Consider the following 18219-nt stretch of genomic DNA (forward strand, 5'->3'; position numbering starts at 1 on the left):
GGACTACAAAGTGCTACCAGGTGTAGTGGGTCTAACTTGACTCACTACTTTAGCTTACACGTTGCGCAACGTGTATGAGGAAGCGTAAGTACTTAGTAATTACTTAGGTTAATTATATTTGAATACACAAATATAAGTTAAGTAACAAAAGGATTCCAAGTGACTTAGATTAGGTAAAATGAGAACTGTATTGTTTGTAAATTGATCTTCCTCTAAAATCTGCTAAAAACTGTTTATCATCTATGAAAGGGTTGGCAGCGGCTGGCTGTCAGAGCCCCGCTAATATGCATGTCTCTGATTGGTAGAAAGATGCTGCTTTCTACCAATAGGATCTTTTGGGTATGTGTGGACCACTCACTGTGGTGGTCCACTTCAATGTATCCATCGGTGTGTCTTACACCAATGTGAGGAAGTATCCAAAACGTTTAACAGATAACCTATCTGTTAAATTCACAAGTGGCTTGCAGCCACTTGTACGTGTAACCCCGTTACACTTCTGGTTCGCCAGCTCCTGTTTTAGGGCGGCGAACTCAGCGCCCTGCAGACGCTCCACGACGGTCACCCGGTCGTGGAGAGGCGCATACTGATCAGCCCGGGGCTGATCATACCCGGGGCGTGTTCCCACCCCCGCCACCGCCGATCCGTGACGCCCGCGGCTCAACCCGCTGGATTGTTGAGCGGATTGTTGACCATAATATCCCGAAAACGAACCCTCTAGGGGCTCGTTTTCGTATTCGTTGGAGAGGATTTCCTCCCCATCGAGATACATGGGAGCCGCGGAATGTCTTGCTGGAGGACGTTCCGGAAATGGTGAGGGCGTACGAGGAGCAGTACGCACCGGCACAGCGGAAGTAGAGCGAGCGCTGCGATCATCGCCAGCGCCCGAACCCTCACGTGCTAAGAACTTAGCACGGAGCTCTTTGAGACTTTCGGGCACACGGAACGACGTGTACCCGTTCAGGTCGCGGTCGCTCAAGCGGACCGCACCTGGGAAGCACTTCGTGCACTGAAAGCCCTCGGGCACAGCGCACGGCACATTTGCCTCCTCAGCAGCAACATGAAGTTGCTCCAGCTTTCCACGCTTCGAGTACGTCTCGAAGCGATCACGCGCTTGCTTAATCCGATCACGGTAAGCACTCGGCCTCTTGTTGAAGTTCTCAACAAAGGCGTTCCAGCTTTGACAAAGTGCCTGCCATTCGGGCACTTTGCTGCGAGAAGAGGTCTTCTTGCTTTGAAACCATCGGAGCTCATGAAAGAGTCCGATGTAGTAATCGCGCCTTTGATGCGTTTCCGCATCAAAGTGCAGCTCGGCAGCCACAGCGTCATCTTTGATGGCGCTGCATACGTACAGCGGTACCTCATTCGGAGGTACCGAGTTCCCAAACCGGTCCGCAATCTCGGATGCGGACGGCATCCACGGATCGCGCGCTGCAGGCGCAGCGCGCGGAGAGCCTTGAGCTTTAACATCACGCGCTGCAGCAGCAGCGCGCGGAGTACTGAGAGCCCCAGCTGAAGCGAGTGGGGTATCACTCTCAGTACGCGAACGCTTCGAACTCGAAGCGTCCGATTCGTCCCCTTCACGCGGGCGAACGTTCCTGGCGTGAGGGTCGAGCGATTCGCTCGACACTGAGTCTTTACGCTTTGAGGGCGAGTCCTCTTCGCCCTCCATGTCTTCATCGTCGTCGTCGAAGTCGACGACGTCACCGTACTTCGCCTTCTGGCGTTCGAAGTAGTCGTCGATGGAGAGATGACTCCCCACCGACTTTGAAGACTTCTTCTGAGGCGCGCTCATCGTTGAATGAGCGCGGATTTCTTCTCCAAACGCGGAGAATTGACGAATGGTTAATTCCGAAGATTGACGTGCGGAGACCCCGCGCGTCTAACCTTAAGGGGGGATGGTGTAACGGGGTTACACGTACAAGTGGCTGCAAGCCACTTGTGAATTTAACAGATAGGTTATCTGTTAAACGTTTTGGATACTTCCTCACATTGGTGTAAGACACACCAATGGATACATTGAAGTGGACCACCACAGTGAGTGGTCCACACATACCCAAAAGATCCTATTGGTAGAAAGCAGCATCTTTCTACCAATCAGAGACATGCATATTAGCGGGGCTCTGACAGCCAGCCGCTGCCAACCCTTTCATAGATGATAAACAGTTTTTAGCAGATTTTAGAGGAAGATCAATTTACAAACAATACAGTTCTCATTTTACCTAATCTAAGTCACTTGGAATCCTTTTGTTACTTAACTTATATTTGTGTATTCGAATATAATTAACCTAAGTAATTACTAAGTACTTACGCTTCCTCATACACGTTGCGCAACGTGTAAGCTAAAGTAGTGAGTCAAGTTAGACCCACTACATGAGGACACAGCATGCGCGCGACTACAAGCCCAACCACATGAAGAATCTCGTGGGTACCGTACTCTTCCGCTGCTTTCAAGCGCCTAGCAATTTGCGCGGCGGTCTTACGATGACGTCCAGTCTGCCGCGCCGCCATCCTTTCTGCTCGCCTCCCCACTTGCTGCAAAAAATAGCGGTTAGTCTCCCTCGCTATCAAGACCCACACGGGTTTCGGCACGAAGTACAGTAGTGTCAGCAGTGGCGACCGCCACACATCGAGCAGCGCACCAACAGGTTTGGCCTCGTCCGCACCCAACCCAGGGTACGAAGTAGTATCGGTTTCGAACTCTGTCGAGACTGGGGTCCACTGCATTGCCCGTAGAGCTGCCTCCCGTTGTTTGAGAGCTGCTTTGCTTAGTTCAACGTCGCCGCCAATATGCAGTGACGCGAGGAAAGCCTCATCCATCTCGGCGGCGTCACTGTCGGAGAGTTCATCGCCCTCTTCATCGAACTCGTCGCCTCCAGAGTCGCAGTCGCCGTCGCAGATGCCATCACTATCGCTCTCATCGGAGCTGAAGTTCCCGTACTCACTGCTGCTCTCTCCATCTTGCAACACGTTCACGTCGGCGTTGAGTTTCAGGGGGATCCGTGTTCGCCGTGGGGGAGCTGTGGGAGAAGTGACAGCACGTTCGTCCTCCCCCTCACTCTCCAGCCCCGACGCATCCGACATCAGACGCAAGCTGGCTGCTGCGTCTCGCTGCTCATCGTCAGCTTCCAGGTCTCTCGGGGAGAGGTCAAACGCTCTCGATACAGCAGCCTGCGATAGTTCAGGCTCCAATCCAGAGGAGGGTCCAAACATCTGCTCGATGGTGTTCTGCGATAGCAGTACACTTGTGTCAATCTGCGAGAGTCTAATGGCGGCGTCGCCACCGCCACCTCCGCCACCGTCCTCTCCAGCATGCTCCTTGCTGCCGCCCCCCTCTTCAACATGCTCCCCTCCGCCGCCCTCCTCTCCATCATGCTCCTCGTCCTCGACCAGCAATCCCGATTGGAAGGCGTACTCCACCACGGCACGCTCACCTATCAGCACGTTCGCGCCCTTTGGACTACTATAGGTCCATTCAGTCTGGATACCTGTCGGCCGCTTCGACATCCACCCCGCCGCCTTGAGCTGCCGCCAAAAGTGTCGGAAGTCAACGTCGTGTGGTGCCGCGGCGGGGGCGGCGGGTTTCTCTCGGCGACAGGACCGCATGCCCGCCAGCCTGCAAATTCTCGAATGAGCGGTCTGGACCAAACTGGCATCCATCACCCATCCGAACCCATCCTCTGACCCGGTTTTGTGAACTTGTCGCAGAGACCTCTCGCAGCTTATATGCTGCGGTTGTTTGAAAAACACTTGATTAAAGTATGGGAAAATCGTGTCCGAGCCATTTTCTAATATAAATCGCTCAATGTCGTAACGACATACAAAAAAGGACATGTCGTAACTTACGACGTTCGGAGCCAAGGTGTTAACTTACTAACCTACGCGACTTTGCACGAAGGTCTCACCCAGTAGAGCAACACTTCTGTTCGTGGGCGCTCTACTATTTCAGCAAGTTCTCAGAGTTCCGGCCCCATCCGTCTCGCACATGTCTTGAAACCATGGAATATGCTACACCATGGAGCAGTTACCTCCGTCGGGACCAGACAGCGCGCCCGCGATCGGTGAGAACCACAATTTTCGAGCTCGTGCTACGGAAAGCCGATCACTGTAGACAGCAATTGAGATGCCAGCCAGGGCAGTATGAACACGAAACCCTCGTCTGAAAATGGATCTTCTATGCGAGACATTCCGGTCTCGGTTTGGGGCGTGGCGCAGTAGCGACTTTATGTTGTTGGTCGTGGAAGTAAGCCCAAGCGAAGAGAAAGCTCGCGTGGCCGAATCGGACCACGAGATCACAAAGACGATCTAGAACTCGTTAAATGCGCGAGCAACTTACTCGCCGTCGTACCATTTCGTCATCTCAGACCCCGTCAGCTTCAAATTATAGTCGTCCACGCAGCTTAGTATCACCGCTATCAGAATTCCGACGCATGTTACCAGGTCCAGGATGCAGTCGCAGATAAACGAGACTAACACCTTGAAGGCCTCACTGCGTTTAGCTAAGCGCGCGTGAACGAAAACGAGTGACCAGCAATCGAGCACAAGAAGGCTTACGTAAAAACGATTGAGCTGCATTCGTGGTAAAAGCCAACTCATCCGGTAAGCCTGTACGGTCAGCAGCAAAGTCTCAACAAGTTCTCGAGCAATATGAATTATGTGGAAGTGCTTCCCATTAACGCCCAAGATCCCTTCTCGTGCCCAAGTCCTTGAGTACAGACGTACACTGAACAATTTTGCTGATACCAATAGTGAAGAGCCCCGGTTTGCTGATGCCAAACGTGAAGTTTGTGAAGTAGACCCCGCTATTTCCCAAGGCCGAAATGTAAACTTGCGACGCCAGACCGAGGTACTAACAATCACCACAACTATGAACATACCGTGCATTACAGCCAGGACAGCATGATGGTATAGTAATTCTAGGCTGACATGCCGATGCCAGCATATTCGAGACAGGTGTGCGGGTACGTGCTGTGCAGACGCCAATACAGCACTGCGTAGAAGGTGTTGTGTCCGAACGCTGTCCTGTGCACAGCAAATATCACCAGCCACCACACAGCGAAACTCCAAGAAGAGAGATTCGCATTGTGCGACTCTGTCTTCCCTACTGTAGGCTCGTGAGTGACGTAGCAATGCTCCACCCACCGCGCTTCCATGACGACTAAATGGAGCAGGACGAAGACACAAGGTGGGCCTACCGCGTTACACAGCGCTCAGTCCCAAGGTGAGAGTACACATCTCAGTCAAGCAAAGGTTTAGTGAGGCCCAAAGTGACTTTCGTCGCTATGTCCACTCAACCACCACGCCGACGCGGTCCATGTCTGAATGTCTTCCACTACTTAAACCGACGCTTTTCGTCTTCCTCATCGTTATCATCATCGTCCTCCTCCTCCTCGTCATCGCTGTCGTCGTCGTCACTATCGCTATTCCCGTCCTCCTCGTAGTCATACTCGTCCTCGTCCACCAGCTCCTGCCCCGGTTCGAGGCCGCGCGGGAGGTCCTCCAGCACCTCTTCAATCTCCGCAATCACCTCCTGCACCAGCGGCTCCGTGTCGTTCGGGAACACGGCGCGCATGTCGCCTCGGTGGTCCACCAAGAACTTGTCGAAGTTCCAGGTCGGCGCCACGGACGCGCTGTACTTGTCCGCGATCTTCTTGAAGAACGGGTGCGCCTTGTCCCCCGTGACCGGGGTCTTCTCCGCGATGGTGAACGTGGCTCCGAGCGCCGCGTACCGCTGCAGAACCTCGCTATTGTCGCCGGGTTCCTGTCCGGCGAAGTCGTTGGACGGCACGGCGACCACCACGAGCCCCAGCTCGCTGTACTTTTCGTGCAACTGCTGGAGCTGCTTCAACTGCGCCGAGTGGCTGCACTTGGACGCCGTGTTGACCACCAGCGCCGCCTTGAAGCGGAAGTCGGACGGGGCCAATTCCCCTTTCGGCGGCTGGATGGTGGTAAATCTCAAGAAGTTGGTGAATCCGCGAGGCTTGAGCGACGACGAAAACGACCGACTGCGCGCGGTGCGCGGGGCCATCGCAAGGCTGTGCAAACGAGTTGCAAGCCTGGAGGAGCTCTGCAGGCCGAGAACGCGCCGCTGCAGCATCGACCCAGTCATGACAACAGGACAATAGGACGGTCTCCGCTGTCCGCGTCCGACGTGGTGTGCGGAACATGGATTTGATGTGGCAGACTGGACTTTGGTGTGGTGGACGTACATATGGTGTATGCCACAGAAAACGGACCACTTCAACTTAGAGATGGCTACACCAGGACGGACACGGCATTATTCTTGGCCCTCAAGCGGTTAAACAAAACGGACGATGGTGCTGTCCCGCCACCTATTCCCAGCTCCAGTACAGCTTTTTCATTATCCTGGCGGTTAAGGATGCAGCCGGGAGGCCCCGCGAGGAAGTTTGGCTGGGAGGAGGACGAGGTGGAAATCTCGCACTTGACTTCGGCGACGGATGGAATCTCTGCGCGTGTCGTATCATCGGCCAACCTCGGTCCACAGCTCGTTAAGGGGCGTTCGCCTCCGCAATTGCTCGCGGGTCCAAGCAAAATTCACCCGGAGCCGGAGGTGACCCGCAGGACCAGCATTGAGAAACGAGACGCGCACAGATCCTCGGTATGGGGCAGTCTCACGGACTTTTCGATGCGGTTGCTACGCGCACAGACCCGCGCTACCTACCTCCAGTGGATTCTGGCGGTGGTAGTGTTCAGTTGTCTGCTGTGGACGATCTGGCTCATTTTCCTCAACATCTCGCCCAACTACACGGTGAACCTCGTCATGAACACGGTGCACTTCGACGACGGGGCCTTCTGGTTGTTTGTGGACCCCCCATCGGGGACGCTGCATCTGGCGGTGACAGGCCTCTCTCTTGTCAGCCTTGGATATGTTGTCATCTTGCTCATGTTGGCGTGTCGACCGAAACAGGCGGCTCGCTCGTCCCCGTCCAAGCAGATTTTGAAAGCTGGGATGGAAAAACTAGAATCTAGTGCTAGTAACAGTCGAACGACCTCATCGGCTCTAAAGCTGATCAACTCGTTCACAAAAGCCGACAGCTCTTCCAGACGATTTGTTGTGAGTGTTTCGGTTGATTTTCACGCCAATTCGGTGAGTTAGTCTAATTTCTGGTGATTTCTTTGACAGAAACTCTGGATGAAGATCGGGGATTTAGCCTTCGAGACGATCCTCCTCGTCCAGATCCTAGAAGCCGGGTCACCTGCTGTTATTGTCGGCATTTTCACCGTCGTTATCGCCTCAAATGCACTTGTGTTTGCTGTAATGATGTTACTTCCGTTGAACAGGATGGGGTTGGCTGAGACTCTCGCTAATCTGCTGTAAGAGGTGGTTTGAATTTTTATTTCAACAAACACTGCATCTAATGCTATGATCTCCTTCATCCACGACAGATTTGATCTGCTTATAGCTGTTGGATGCCCAATGATGATTCTCTGCTACTGCCTCGCCAACTTTAACTTTCCGAGGGGCAAGTTCGCTATTAATCTCGACGTATTCCCGGCAGGGTGGTTCGAAACCCAAGCAAGTGTCGTTGCCGACCCCGTGCAAACCGCTGTTATTTACAAGAGTCTAAAGTCGCTACGAATCACTACAGTGTACGAGTTGTTCGCGCGCATGGGCATCCACGTGACCTTGTTCATGCGTCTTCGTGAGCTCGTGATCCTCATCCAAAAGCCGAAAATGCAACTGATTCGCGTCTACCCGAGCTGTCACCGCCCGGCCGCGTTTTTCTTCGTCGTATTTGCAGGACTTTTGTGCTTCTTCGTCGAAGAGAGCATGCGTACATCGAACCTCGCGTGTGCTCCCCACCCTGAATGTGCTGTGAACGCTCGACGATGGACACTTATGGAGAATAGAGAAGTAATCCACTGCCCGTGCCTAATTATGATCGACCAAGATATCGCGCCAAAGACGTACGCCGAGTGGGTAATGCCCAAGAACCTAACAGATAAGGTCGCTCAGCTAGCCTCGACCGGTGACCTCCAGACACTGCAGCTTACGAATCGATACCTACCCATTCTCCCTGACGAGCTTCGCCTCTGCACGGGGTTGAGGCATTTGTACGTTAATTTTGCGAATGCCGTGCAATTTAGTTACTGCAAAAAAAAATTTTGTTCTAACTTATCTCGTAACATTTCTGCAGGACACTGGAATATACGCATACACAGATGCTGCCCGACTGGATCAAGGAATTCACCAACCTCGAGTACTTGTAAGTTTGGCCATCATTTTAAATCCTAAGTGACCCTATTCTAACCGTGTTTTGCTATTGTACTCAAGCCACCTCGAGAGCAAGTTCACAAGTCCAGTGGTATCACTTCCAGACGACATATTCGACAACATGTCGTCTCTGACGTTCATCCACTTCGCCGTGTTTATTCCAATGAAGCGGCTGCCGTCTTTCAAAGGACTAACGAACCTCAAATCCCTCACTTTGGCCGTATTCCTCTCCCTAGAGGAAATTCCAGCTCTCGACAGCCTCCGCCGTCTCGAAAAACTTTTAGTGACCTGCAGCCCTTCTCTGGACACTCTGCCTGACCTCGCGCCAGTCAGGAACCTCAAGTCACTCGTCCTAACCGACCGTGGCACGTGGTGCTGCAATGGGTTCCTGGGAGAGTGCAACCTGGACAACCCCATGTGTCAAATTCACCCGCTCTGGGGGACTCCAGCGGCAACGTGCCTCACTTCTAGTGATCCAAGAGCTACACCTGAAACTCTCGCGCTCATCGCCAAGTATCCGGAGAACGTCTGTACCGGTTTGCTGCGTCCTGGATCACTGGAAGGCCCACCCACCGAGGCCACCATGGACCCATGCAATGGTACATTGTATCGACAGTGTGTAGACCCCAGCGGCGCAGAATCAATGTGCTACAACGCCAGATTCATGGGCATCGCGTGCGATACGAACCCGTTTCCAATTAAAATGCGTCGACTGCAAATCGCCCGAGGTGTGGGCGATAAGTGTGACCCGGAGTACGAAGCGTGGCTGGGCTGCAAATAGTTTTGCCGATCAGTTTTTTCTCTCAATTTGATCATACAATTCATTTGCTGAGCTCGTCAGCGTTGGCAAGGCGAAAAGCTTTAAACTTCCAAGCGCTGCTCACTCGTGTTCCTGCTCTCTACCATATACGGTATCGTCCTAACAGGTCCAACAATAATTTTTTAACCGTCGAAGAAGGCAGCGATGCCTGACGTAGCACTTCCATCGGACTTTCCTGGCTCTACAGTGCATCGCACCTCCATTCCCTCCACCCCAGACTGCAGCCAGGTCCTGCCTGCAGCCATAGTGCGGGCGACCACATTTATTTCTATACAGACCTATTTGTAATCAGAGGTATTATACGTACCGAATACCTGGTACATTAGATCTTTTAACAACTTATTTATAGTTATTCACCCTTCATTAAGCGTATTTGTATAGTTTAGTACAACACAGAGGTGAGATGGGGCTGGTTCCATACATCAAATTGGGTGTCGTCGTCTCTTTGGGGAGATGCGTCCAGTTGTCGGTTTCCATGATGCGTCCGCCTGTCCGCATGGATCTCCAACGTCCTCCCGACTCAGCCATTCCGCGATTCGCAGTACGAGCCCAAGAGAATCGAAGCATCGATCAAATCGAAATGGCCTCATAGTCCCAAGACATTGCCCCCTCCACCACCTCCGACTCTGTGTGGATCCGAACTGCCAAGAAAAACAAGAACGGTCGACTGCGCAAGCCGCGCAAAGGGTGGGGGCCCTTCCGATCCGTGCTCAATGAACGCTCCGTAGACTTCAACTTGACGCTGGATGTACAAAATTTGAAACAAGAAGTGGGCAATTTATGCGTTTTCAGAGACATTCTGCAAACCAAAGCTCTGGTGCAGCAGCACTGCCCCGAGGTCTCGTTGGTGCGCGTGGTCAAAGAGTTCTACCAGGTGTTTCGAACCGCGGGCATCGTCCAAGAGGTGGGACGCAAGAGACTGTTAAATGAACACGACCAAAAAACTTTTTGGACAGCGTCATGCATGCCGACGTGGACGTGGGCGACGGGCTGAGCGGCACCACCGTCATGATGGAGCAGATGACCATGTACTCGACGTTTCTAAATACAATTTGCCTGACGATGCAGTCGTTCGAGGTCGTCGCGGCGGAAAATTCCGTGGTGGTCTCGACCAAGGCCAAACTGAGGTTTCAGATTTTGAGAAGTACCATTGAGAGTATTTTCCTGCATATTATAGGCAACGAGTGGCTGGTGTCGCAGCTTGTGGGCAGGGAAGTGGAGCCTGCGATGGGGATCACCTTCTTCTTCAATGGAGACGGCAAGTGCTGCAAATACTCGGTGGATCTGGATTTTGTGGGGGCATTTATGATCATTGTGAAGGATCCGGTGGTGGTGGGCATCCTGCTGGGACGAGCGTTGATAGCGGACAATTGCATGTTCGGCGTAATCGACGAGCCACGCGAGCCGGAAGAAGAGGACAAACCCGCAGTGCTTACTAGTGAGCAGGTGAGTGGGTTGGAAGAAAAGTTCCACGCGCAAGCGGATAAGCAGAGCGAATACCGCAGGGTATTAGCCATTGGAACCCCGCCATCAAGGATCACGACTGAGAAGGAAGCTTGGCGGCGCTCGAGAGATACTGAAAAGGCTTGTCTCCGTGCGGTGGGAGACTATTTCGCGACCTTCACGAAAGGCTACAAGCGCTACACGCACCGCGAATTTCTTCGGCGCCATTTTGTGTAGAATTCCACGTACACTACTGCCGAACAAGTCGCTGAGCGTTGGCAATCGCTGAGTACTTGCTTCGAGGTTCTTAGCTTCCAACAAAATGCAGTGGCGTCTGTCGAGTACGGTAGCCGAGAAGGACTGCGCGGTATCAAAGCTTCGGCGAAGTACAGGCTGCGCATTACGCCAGCCACGATTCAGTTTATATTTCCACGCCTGAGAGACTGGTACCAGCCACAAAACACGCTGGTGGGGACGGTACTGGGTGTTCCGTCGCAGATCAAGTCCTTCGTCCTGGGAGATAGCGGGCGGATCTCCGCCATCGAGGAGCACATGGACTTTATCGTGTCTTTGAGGAAGTTCATCACAAACCAGAAAGAGATGCTAGTCGTGCTGTCCATGCAAAGCGGGCACTGGAGAGCTTTGACTTCGCGAGCAGCCCAGTTTGGGTTCTTGACCGTCCCGGAATTTCCAGCACTGATACGTACACCTTTGCTGAAATGGAGAAAACACCAACAGCGGCCCTCCGACTCGGACGATGTGCATGGCGGATCTACTTAGCTGAGTTAATTAAAGTCTGGTAGTCTCGAATGCCTGGGGTGTACACAATCTGTATTTTGGCACAAGGTCAAGCCGCAGCTCACCATGATTAGAGAATGATAAGAGGTGCTGCTTCATTCATCTTGGTCGTTCTGGGATGTTTGCTTGCTATGCTTAGCAAAAACCAAACAGTTCTCTACTGAGGACTTGCTTGGTCAGAATCACCTGCTTCTCACGGTTTCAGCGATAGAGCAAGATCTTCTCACGAATCCTGGTCGAATGGATGATGCTGCAAACGCCCATACAGTCATATCTAGGTCTACGCATGCTCAATGCAACGAGAACGGCTCGAGCGAAGCAACGCGGACGGCTCTGTTGACTCAATCGTCGCCGTCTCGAAGCAAAGTTCATTCATGATGATAGCTCATTCATGATGGTTCTGGAGACGAAGCCGAGCCAGAGTCTTCGCGTAAGCAGTTCTCCCCTCATCGCAAACGAAATCCGTTCGCAGCGGTCGTTTTGATTTGTCTGTTGTGGACAATCTTGCTCATCCTGCTCAATCTAGCGCCGAATCACACTGTTATCCTCACCATGCGCACGGAAAACTTCGACGATGGCTCGTTCTTTCTGTTTGTGGACCCGCCACCATCCATACGCGGGTTGGCAGTGTGCGGTATGTCTACTGTCGCCCCCGGGTACGTCGTCATTCTCGTGAAAATGCTGATCCCCACATTTAGAGTCTTGCAAGAGCTGCCTACGAATGTTCACAAAGGTAAACACGTTGAAAGCCTGGATGCAGTGGTCCCGTCGTCGGAAAAGCATGATCCACCACGGTCAAAGTCGAAGAGTCAAGCTTTGGAATTCATAAGAAACAAACCGTCACTTCTTCAGGATGCGTCCACGACAGTTGCAAGCGCACTTGAAATGACAGACATCAAGTCTCGACAGCTTGCGGTGAACATTCTTCGTGTAAGGAATTAAGACATCTGTACGCAACACCTGTTGTTGCTTTATCAGAACGTGATGAATAGCTGACGAATTAATGTAACGTTTCAGAGCGCTGGAGTATACGCACACGCACACGCACACACCAAACTGGTTCAGAGAGTTCACCAGCCTTGAGTTCCTGTACGAGTTTTCTTTTGCTGATGTCTCTGTCCTTCTTGATAAACTGAATACTAATTGTCTGCTTTAATGTGCAGTCACATCGAAACAAAGTTCTCAAGTCCAGTGGTTGTGCTAAAAGACGACGTACTCGACGATATGACATCGTTGACTTTCATCCATTTCGCCATTTTTGTGCCGATGAGACGTCTGCCGTCAATTCTAGGGCTGTCAAATATCAAGTCACTCACCTTAGCCGTCTTCCTCTCCCTCGAGGAGCTCCCAGCTTGCGACAATCTCCAGAATCTCGAGAGATCACAGATCACCTGCTCGCTGATGCTCAACAGTTTACCGGATCTATCGCCAACCAGCAGCAAAATCCAGTCTTTCGCTATCACGGATCGACTGCAATGGATTTCTAAGTGAATGTAACCTCGAAGACCCAGCGCTGCGTGTCTTCCCACAAATCGCTCAGACAAAATTGCTGCCAAAGCAGTTATTGCGAAATTTCCAGAAACAACTTGCTACATTCTGCTGCGTCCTGGTTCACCTGAAGGCCGGCCAACGGAAGCTTCGATGGCTCCGTGTAATGGTATGCCTTGTCGCCAGTGCACAACGCTCGATACATGGGCGTCGACTGCGGCACAAACCGGCTCTCCATTAAATTGTGGCGTCAACGGATCGCAAAAGGAATCGGGGAGCCATGCGACCGCGAGTACGAAGCTTGGCTTTGGAGCAAGTAGATTAATCCGTGTCTGTACACAACCCTCGAATTTACACGACGATTTATTGCAATCCTTATCATTGGCATCACTTACAGCCCAGCCACGCTTCGTACTCCGGGTCACACTTATCGCCCACACCTCGGGCGATTTGCAGTCGACGCATTTTAATTGGAAACGGGTTCGTATCGCACGCGATGCCCATGAATCTGGCGTTGTAGCACATTGATTCTGCGCCACTGGGGTCTACACACTGTCGATACAATGTACCATTGCATGGGTCCATGGTGGCCTCGGTGGGTGGGCCTTCCAGTGATCCAGGACGCAGCAAACCGGTACAGACGTTCTCCGGATACTTGGCGATGAGCGCGAGAGTTTCAGGTGTAGCTCTTGGATCACTAGAAGTGAGGCACGTTGCCGCTGGAGTCCCCCAGAGCGGGTGAATTTGACACATGGGGTTGTCCAGGTTGCACTCCCCCAGGAACCCATTGCAGCACCACGTGCCACGGTCGGTTAGGACGAGTGACTTGAGGTTCTTGACTGGCGCGAGGTCAGGCAGAGTGTCCAGAGAAGGGCTGCAGGTCACTAAAAGTTTTTCGAGACGGCGGAGGCTATCAAGGGATGGAAGTTCCTCTAGCACCAGGAATGCAGCCAGGGTGAGGGATTTCAGGCTCGTGAGGCCCTTGAAGGACGGGAGCCGCTTCAGTGGAAGAAACGCAGAGAAGTGAATGAACGTCAAAGACGACATGTCGTCGAACATGTCGTCCGGCAGCGACACTATCGGGCTTGTAAACTTGCTCTCGAGGTGACTGGAGAAGGAAGATACATATTAGCTTTGATAGTTAAGTAGCGATAGCTACGTGGTTGAGAGACGTACATGTACTCGAGTTTGGTAAGTTCCTTGAACCAGGCGGGCAACGTCTGAGTGTGCGTGTATTCCAGTGTTCTGCTCAAACAAGCGTTAGTAAAGCGCTTTCGACCCTACAGGTATACCAGGACCACGCAATTTAACGTACAAGTGCCTCATTCCTGTGCACCGGCGAAGCTCATCCGGCAGGACGGGTAGGTATCGATTCGTGAGCTGTAGTGTCTGCAGGTCTCCACTCGAGACCAACTGAGCCACTTTTTCTGTCAGGTTTTTAGGCATTTCCCATTCGGCGTACGTCTTCGGTGCTGTGTCTCGGTCAATCATGATTAAGCACGGGCACTGCGTCAACGATCCATTCTCCAGTATAGTCCATCTTCGTGCATTTAAGGCACATTCCGGGTGTGGAGCGCACGCAATTGTCGACGTGCGCATACTCTCGCCGACAAAAACGACCAATAGTACGGCAAATATCACGAAGAAGGCGGCGGCGGGGCGGTGACAACACGGATACACTCGGATTCTCTGCCTCTTGGAGTCTTGTATGAGCATCACGAGCTGGCGCAGACGTAAAAACAAAGTAGCGTGCACCCCCATTCGCGCGAAAAACTCAAACGCGGAAGTGATGCGCAGGGATTTTAGGCTTTTGTAGATTACGGCGGTTTGTACCGGATCTGCGACGACGCTTGCTTGCTCTTCGAACCACCCGGCTGGGAAAACTTCGAGGTTGATAGCGAATTTATCACGCGGAAAGTTGAAGTTGTCCAGACAATACACAAGTATCAGCATTGGACACCCGACAGCGACAAGCAGGTCGAATCTGCAGAAAACGACCCAAAAAATCGTTAAATACCAAACACTCATCGCTGCTTGACGCACGTTGGTTCTTACAGAAGATCGACGAGGGTCTCCAAGAGCCCTATTCTGTCGAACGGAAGGAACATAATTACAGCACATGCGAGAGCGTTTGAAATGACAACTACAGTGAAGATGCCGACGATGACCAACGGCGCACCACCTTCTAGGATCTGTACGAGGAGGGCTGTTTCAAAAGCCAAGTCTCCGACCTTCATCCAGAGCTTCTGATTTAAGCAGACAGAGTCACGGATTAGTGAACAACATAATAGATCGAGGCTAACTAACTAGTGTGATTCAGACTCACCGCAACCTGGCAGGGAAATGTTTCCGCTTTGGTCAGTGCATCGATAAGTTTCAGTGCTGAAGATGTTGCTCTACTACGTCGTGTTTCATCGCAGGAGCTAGCACCAGAATTTCTCGCTTCGGCTCGCATAAAGCGAGGCGCGTGGGTCACTCGCTTGGATCGAATCGCCATTTTGAGCAGAATAATAATATACCCAAGGCCGACAAGCGAGAGTCCCAGTATTGCCAAGTACAAAATCGACGCAGGGGGGTCCACGAACAACCAGAAGGAACCATTGTCAAAGTGTTCTGTCTTCATGATCCAGTTTACGGTGTAGTTGGGCACGGCGTTGAGGAAAATTAGCCAGATTGTCCACAACAGGCAAACACATACAACCGCCGCGAAAACAGCTTGAAGGTACGCCGACCTGGTCTGAGCTGACGGCATACTCGCCGACAAACCTGACGCAAGACGCATCAGCGCCGAATCTCTGCGACTTTCTCTCCGATTAACCAACGCCTCTGGGTGAATTTTGGTCAGAGCAGTTGGAAATTGTGCTGGTGGACGCCCTTTAGTTAGTGTTGGCCCCAGATTTGTCGTTGCTATGTGTCGAGCAGAGCTGAGAAGGATCGCATTAGTCGGCGAGGATAGGCGCTGGACCTCGACATCACTCTCATCCCAGCCAACCGTTCTCGACGGACCACCAGGCCCCATTCTTGACATGACTTCAAGTCCTCGAAGCAATGCCGTCACTCATCAAAGCGTGACAAAAAGATGGAGCGTCGAGTAGAGCTGTTGTAGGCAAGCTCGGAATAGCGTCGATAAACTTATCACCGCTCTGGATGCGACTCGGGATGATCGTTGTTTTTAGCTCCCCAATCTGATGTTGACGAACAGAGCCAGCCAACATCACCAAGAGTATTGACAACTCATTTACGAAGCGAAGCCTACCATGGTATGCAACGGAGCAACTGGTGATACCCTTTGATACGATAATCCTGTACCACAATTGATTTGGAACTGCATGAAAATGATGAGATGCGGCTGTTCAAGACGATACACTTTTTCAAGTGCGCAATTCGTGGGAAAATCGCGCTGTAAAGTGGCCATGCGCGACCAAAGATGGTAAGTACAACGCGCTTCAACTGTATGGAGAAGTGAATATTCTTGTGTGGTATCGAGACCACGGCCAGGCACAGCTCCCTGCAATAACTATCCTGGTCAGGAAATATTTGGGCGAACCTTTATCACCAGCTCCTCAAGAGCGATATTTTAGCTCTAGCAGCTATGTAGTGACCGATTTGCGAACAAGTCTACCACGAGAACCGAGCTGAGTTGATGGGTTTGATGACAGCAAACTAGAGCGAGTACAAGATACTACAGAAGGAAATGTAGGTGGTTCTGCATATTACATCTAATATACGTATTCATGGATCAGTCAGTACCTATTTGTATCATTGTATCGCCTCCGCGGACCATTCAACGCGTCTAATGTCATCCATCTCTTCATCACTGGACGAACTGCTCCATTCCTCGTTGTCCGAATCGACTAGTTCGCCGTAGCTCCACCAGGGGAGGGGGGTTCTGGGGCGTTTTGTGAGTGAGACAATTTCTCGGAGCTACTGTCTAGTACAGTGCCTACCGACCCACACACCGCCGTTCTTAACGACGGCGCGCAGAGTGGTACGCCCTACCAGCCTACCACTCCGTTTTTTTTTTTAAGAATGGCCCTAAGATAGCAAAATTATATGTGTTATCGTATAATAAATGCTGTGCAGTATATAATATCTAAATTCGCCGGATTATTATGAAAACGTGTACTTACAGCAACAAGAGGGGCTTCACTAATTAAGTGGACAGAAACGAGAAATCCTAGCGGGTTGGCATGAAACACCAGAGATCTTGCACTGTACAACTGTCATTAGGTCATGTAGGGAGTTGGTCGGCACCTCGGCAAAAATCGCATCTTTGGTGATAAAGTATAGATTCCCCCGAGACCACGCCAAATCGCATGAGGGACCTATGAACCTGAAAAAAAAAAAAAAAACTAGCTAATTCGGGATAACCTGTGGTTTTTCGTGTGCAAATCAATCGCTCAAGCGAGGCAATGCAACTATTTGAATATCACGCTTTTCACGAAGTCTTGCACTTGTGCACTCCCACATAAACTATAACGCGCTGACGCCGCTACCCTTCGATGTTATTTAAGTGCATCGACTCAAGCGTGCACTTGTTCGACCGGGAGTGAGTGTAGTGGAAGAAATCTCCAGCCTGTCCAAGCTAGCAGCTTCAACACCAACTGGTCGCAGTCAATAACGGCAAACGTGATGACTGCGACAACAAATAGTGTGCATAACGAAAAGCAAGCGGAGCATAACGTAAAGCTGATGACCAGCCAGAAATCCAGTGCGCCATAACGACAAACTTGATGACTAGCTAACGATAACCTAGATTACAGTAGCTGCGGCTTCATTGGTTAGCAGGAGCCGCAGCACTAGGAGTACCTCGTGTCCTATTCACTTTTGCTATTTAGCTTTGGCAATACACTACGGCTAAACTTCCGGGTGCTTCGCCGACTCCCCCAGCGTGTCTTCGATTTCCCTGCAGACACTACAGTGAGATCAACGCGTAGAGGCGCGGGTTCTGAGCGAAGTATGCGGGGGCTTACTACTATGCTCGGTGTGGTAATGCACAGACATCGTACAGTATTGAATTGGTTCCAAGCATGCGAATATGAACCCGCTAGCATGCGAGGACACGTCTAGGCATCTGTCCAGTCACCAGCGTACCGGTCAAGATCATTAACTGCGGTTCGTCAATCTGCAGACAGCCTGGACAAACGTACACCGGTATTTTAACTTTGTCTTGTATGTGGGCATGGAAAAGTCTACGTAAATCGGCAGAACACACAGCTATTCGCTGAAAAAAACGTGTTTTGATGGGAGATTGATTTGATGACGATATGCTTGTGTCTCGGTGGGTTTATTCCCGGTTCCAGTAAAAGACCCAGTCTTTAACAATTGAGAGTGTGCGAATGAGGCTTGGTAGTCGAGTGAGTAGTTGGAAGGAAATCCGAAAGTGAGCTCGATTTAGGTTAGTGTGTTTGCCAGCTAGCAGTCCCTACTGTATGCA

The 18219-nt window shown here is 51.6% G+C and overlaps 5 protein-coding genes across 5 annotated transcripts; 2 read left to right on the forward strand and 3 right to left on the reverse strand.

Annotated features, from left to right (window-relative positions):
- Positions 1–2447: 2447 nt before the first annotated feature.
- On the reverse strand, positions 2448–3603 carry IUM83_18676 (uncharacterized protein; the record flags this gene model as incomplete). Its single annotated transcript, XM_067943686.1, has 2 exons — positions 2448–2532; positions 2597–3603. 2 exons carry the CDS (start codon positions 3601–3603, stop codon positions 2448–2450), a joined length of 1092 nt encoding a protein of 363 aa, XP_067780059.1.
- A 1726-nt stretch (positions 3604–5329) lies between these two features.
- IUM83_18677 (Glutathione peroxidase) lies at positions 5330–6025 on the reverse strand (the record flags this gene model as incomplete). The annotated part of the gene is made up of 1 exon (XM_067943687.1): positions 5330–6025. The coding sequence occupies one exon, from the start codon at positions 6023–6025 to the stop codon at positions 5330–5332; it is 696 nt and encodes a 231-aa protein (XP_067780060.1).
- Positions 6026–6376: 351 nt separating this feature from the next.
- IUM83_18678 (uncharacterized protein) lies at positions 6377–9014 on the forward strand (the record flags this gene model as incomplete). The annotated part of the gene is made up of 5 exons (XM_067943688.1): positions 6377–7072; positions 7142–7332; positions 7405–8073; positions 8157–8225; positions 8294–9014. The coding sequence occupies 5 exons, from the start codon at positions 6377–6379 to the stop codon at positions 9012–9014; spliced, it is 2346 nt and encodes a 781-aa protein (XP_067780063.1).
- A 999-nt stretch (positions 9015–10013) lies between these two features.
- IUM83_18679 (uncharacterized protein) lies at positions 10014–10733 on the forward strand (the record flags this gene model as incomplete). The annotated part of the gene is made up of 1 exon (XM_067943689.1): positions 10014–10733. One exon carries the CDS (start codon positions 10014–10016, stop codon positions 10731–10733), a length of 720 nt encoding a protein of 239 aa, XP_067780064.1.
- A 2436-nt stretch (positions 10734–13169) lies between these two features.
- On the reverse strand, positions 13170–14273 carry IUM83_18680 (uncharacterized protein; the record flags this gene model as incomplete). The annotated part of the gene is made up of 3 exons (XM_067943690.1): positions 13170–13890; positions 13959–14027; positions 14098–14273. The coding sequence occupies 3 exons, from the start codon at positions 14271–14273 to the stop codon at positions 13170–13172; spliced, it is 966 nt and encodes a 321-aa protein (XP_067780030.1).
- Positions 14274–18219: the final 3946 nt, after the last annotated feature.

Source organism: Phytophthora cinnamomi (genome assembly GCF_018691715.1).
Source record: "Phytophthora cinnamomi strain GKB4 chromosome Unknown Contig129, whole genome shotgun sequence".
Lineage (NCBI taxonomy): Eukaryota > Oomycota > Peronosporomycetes > Peronosporales > Peronosporaceae > Phytophthora > Phytophthora cinnamomi.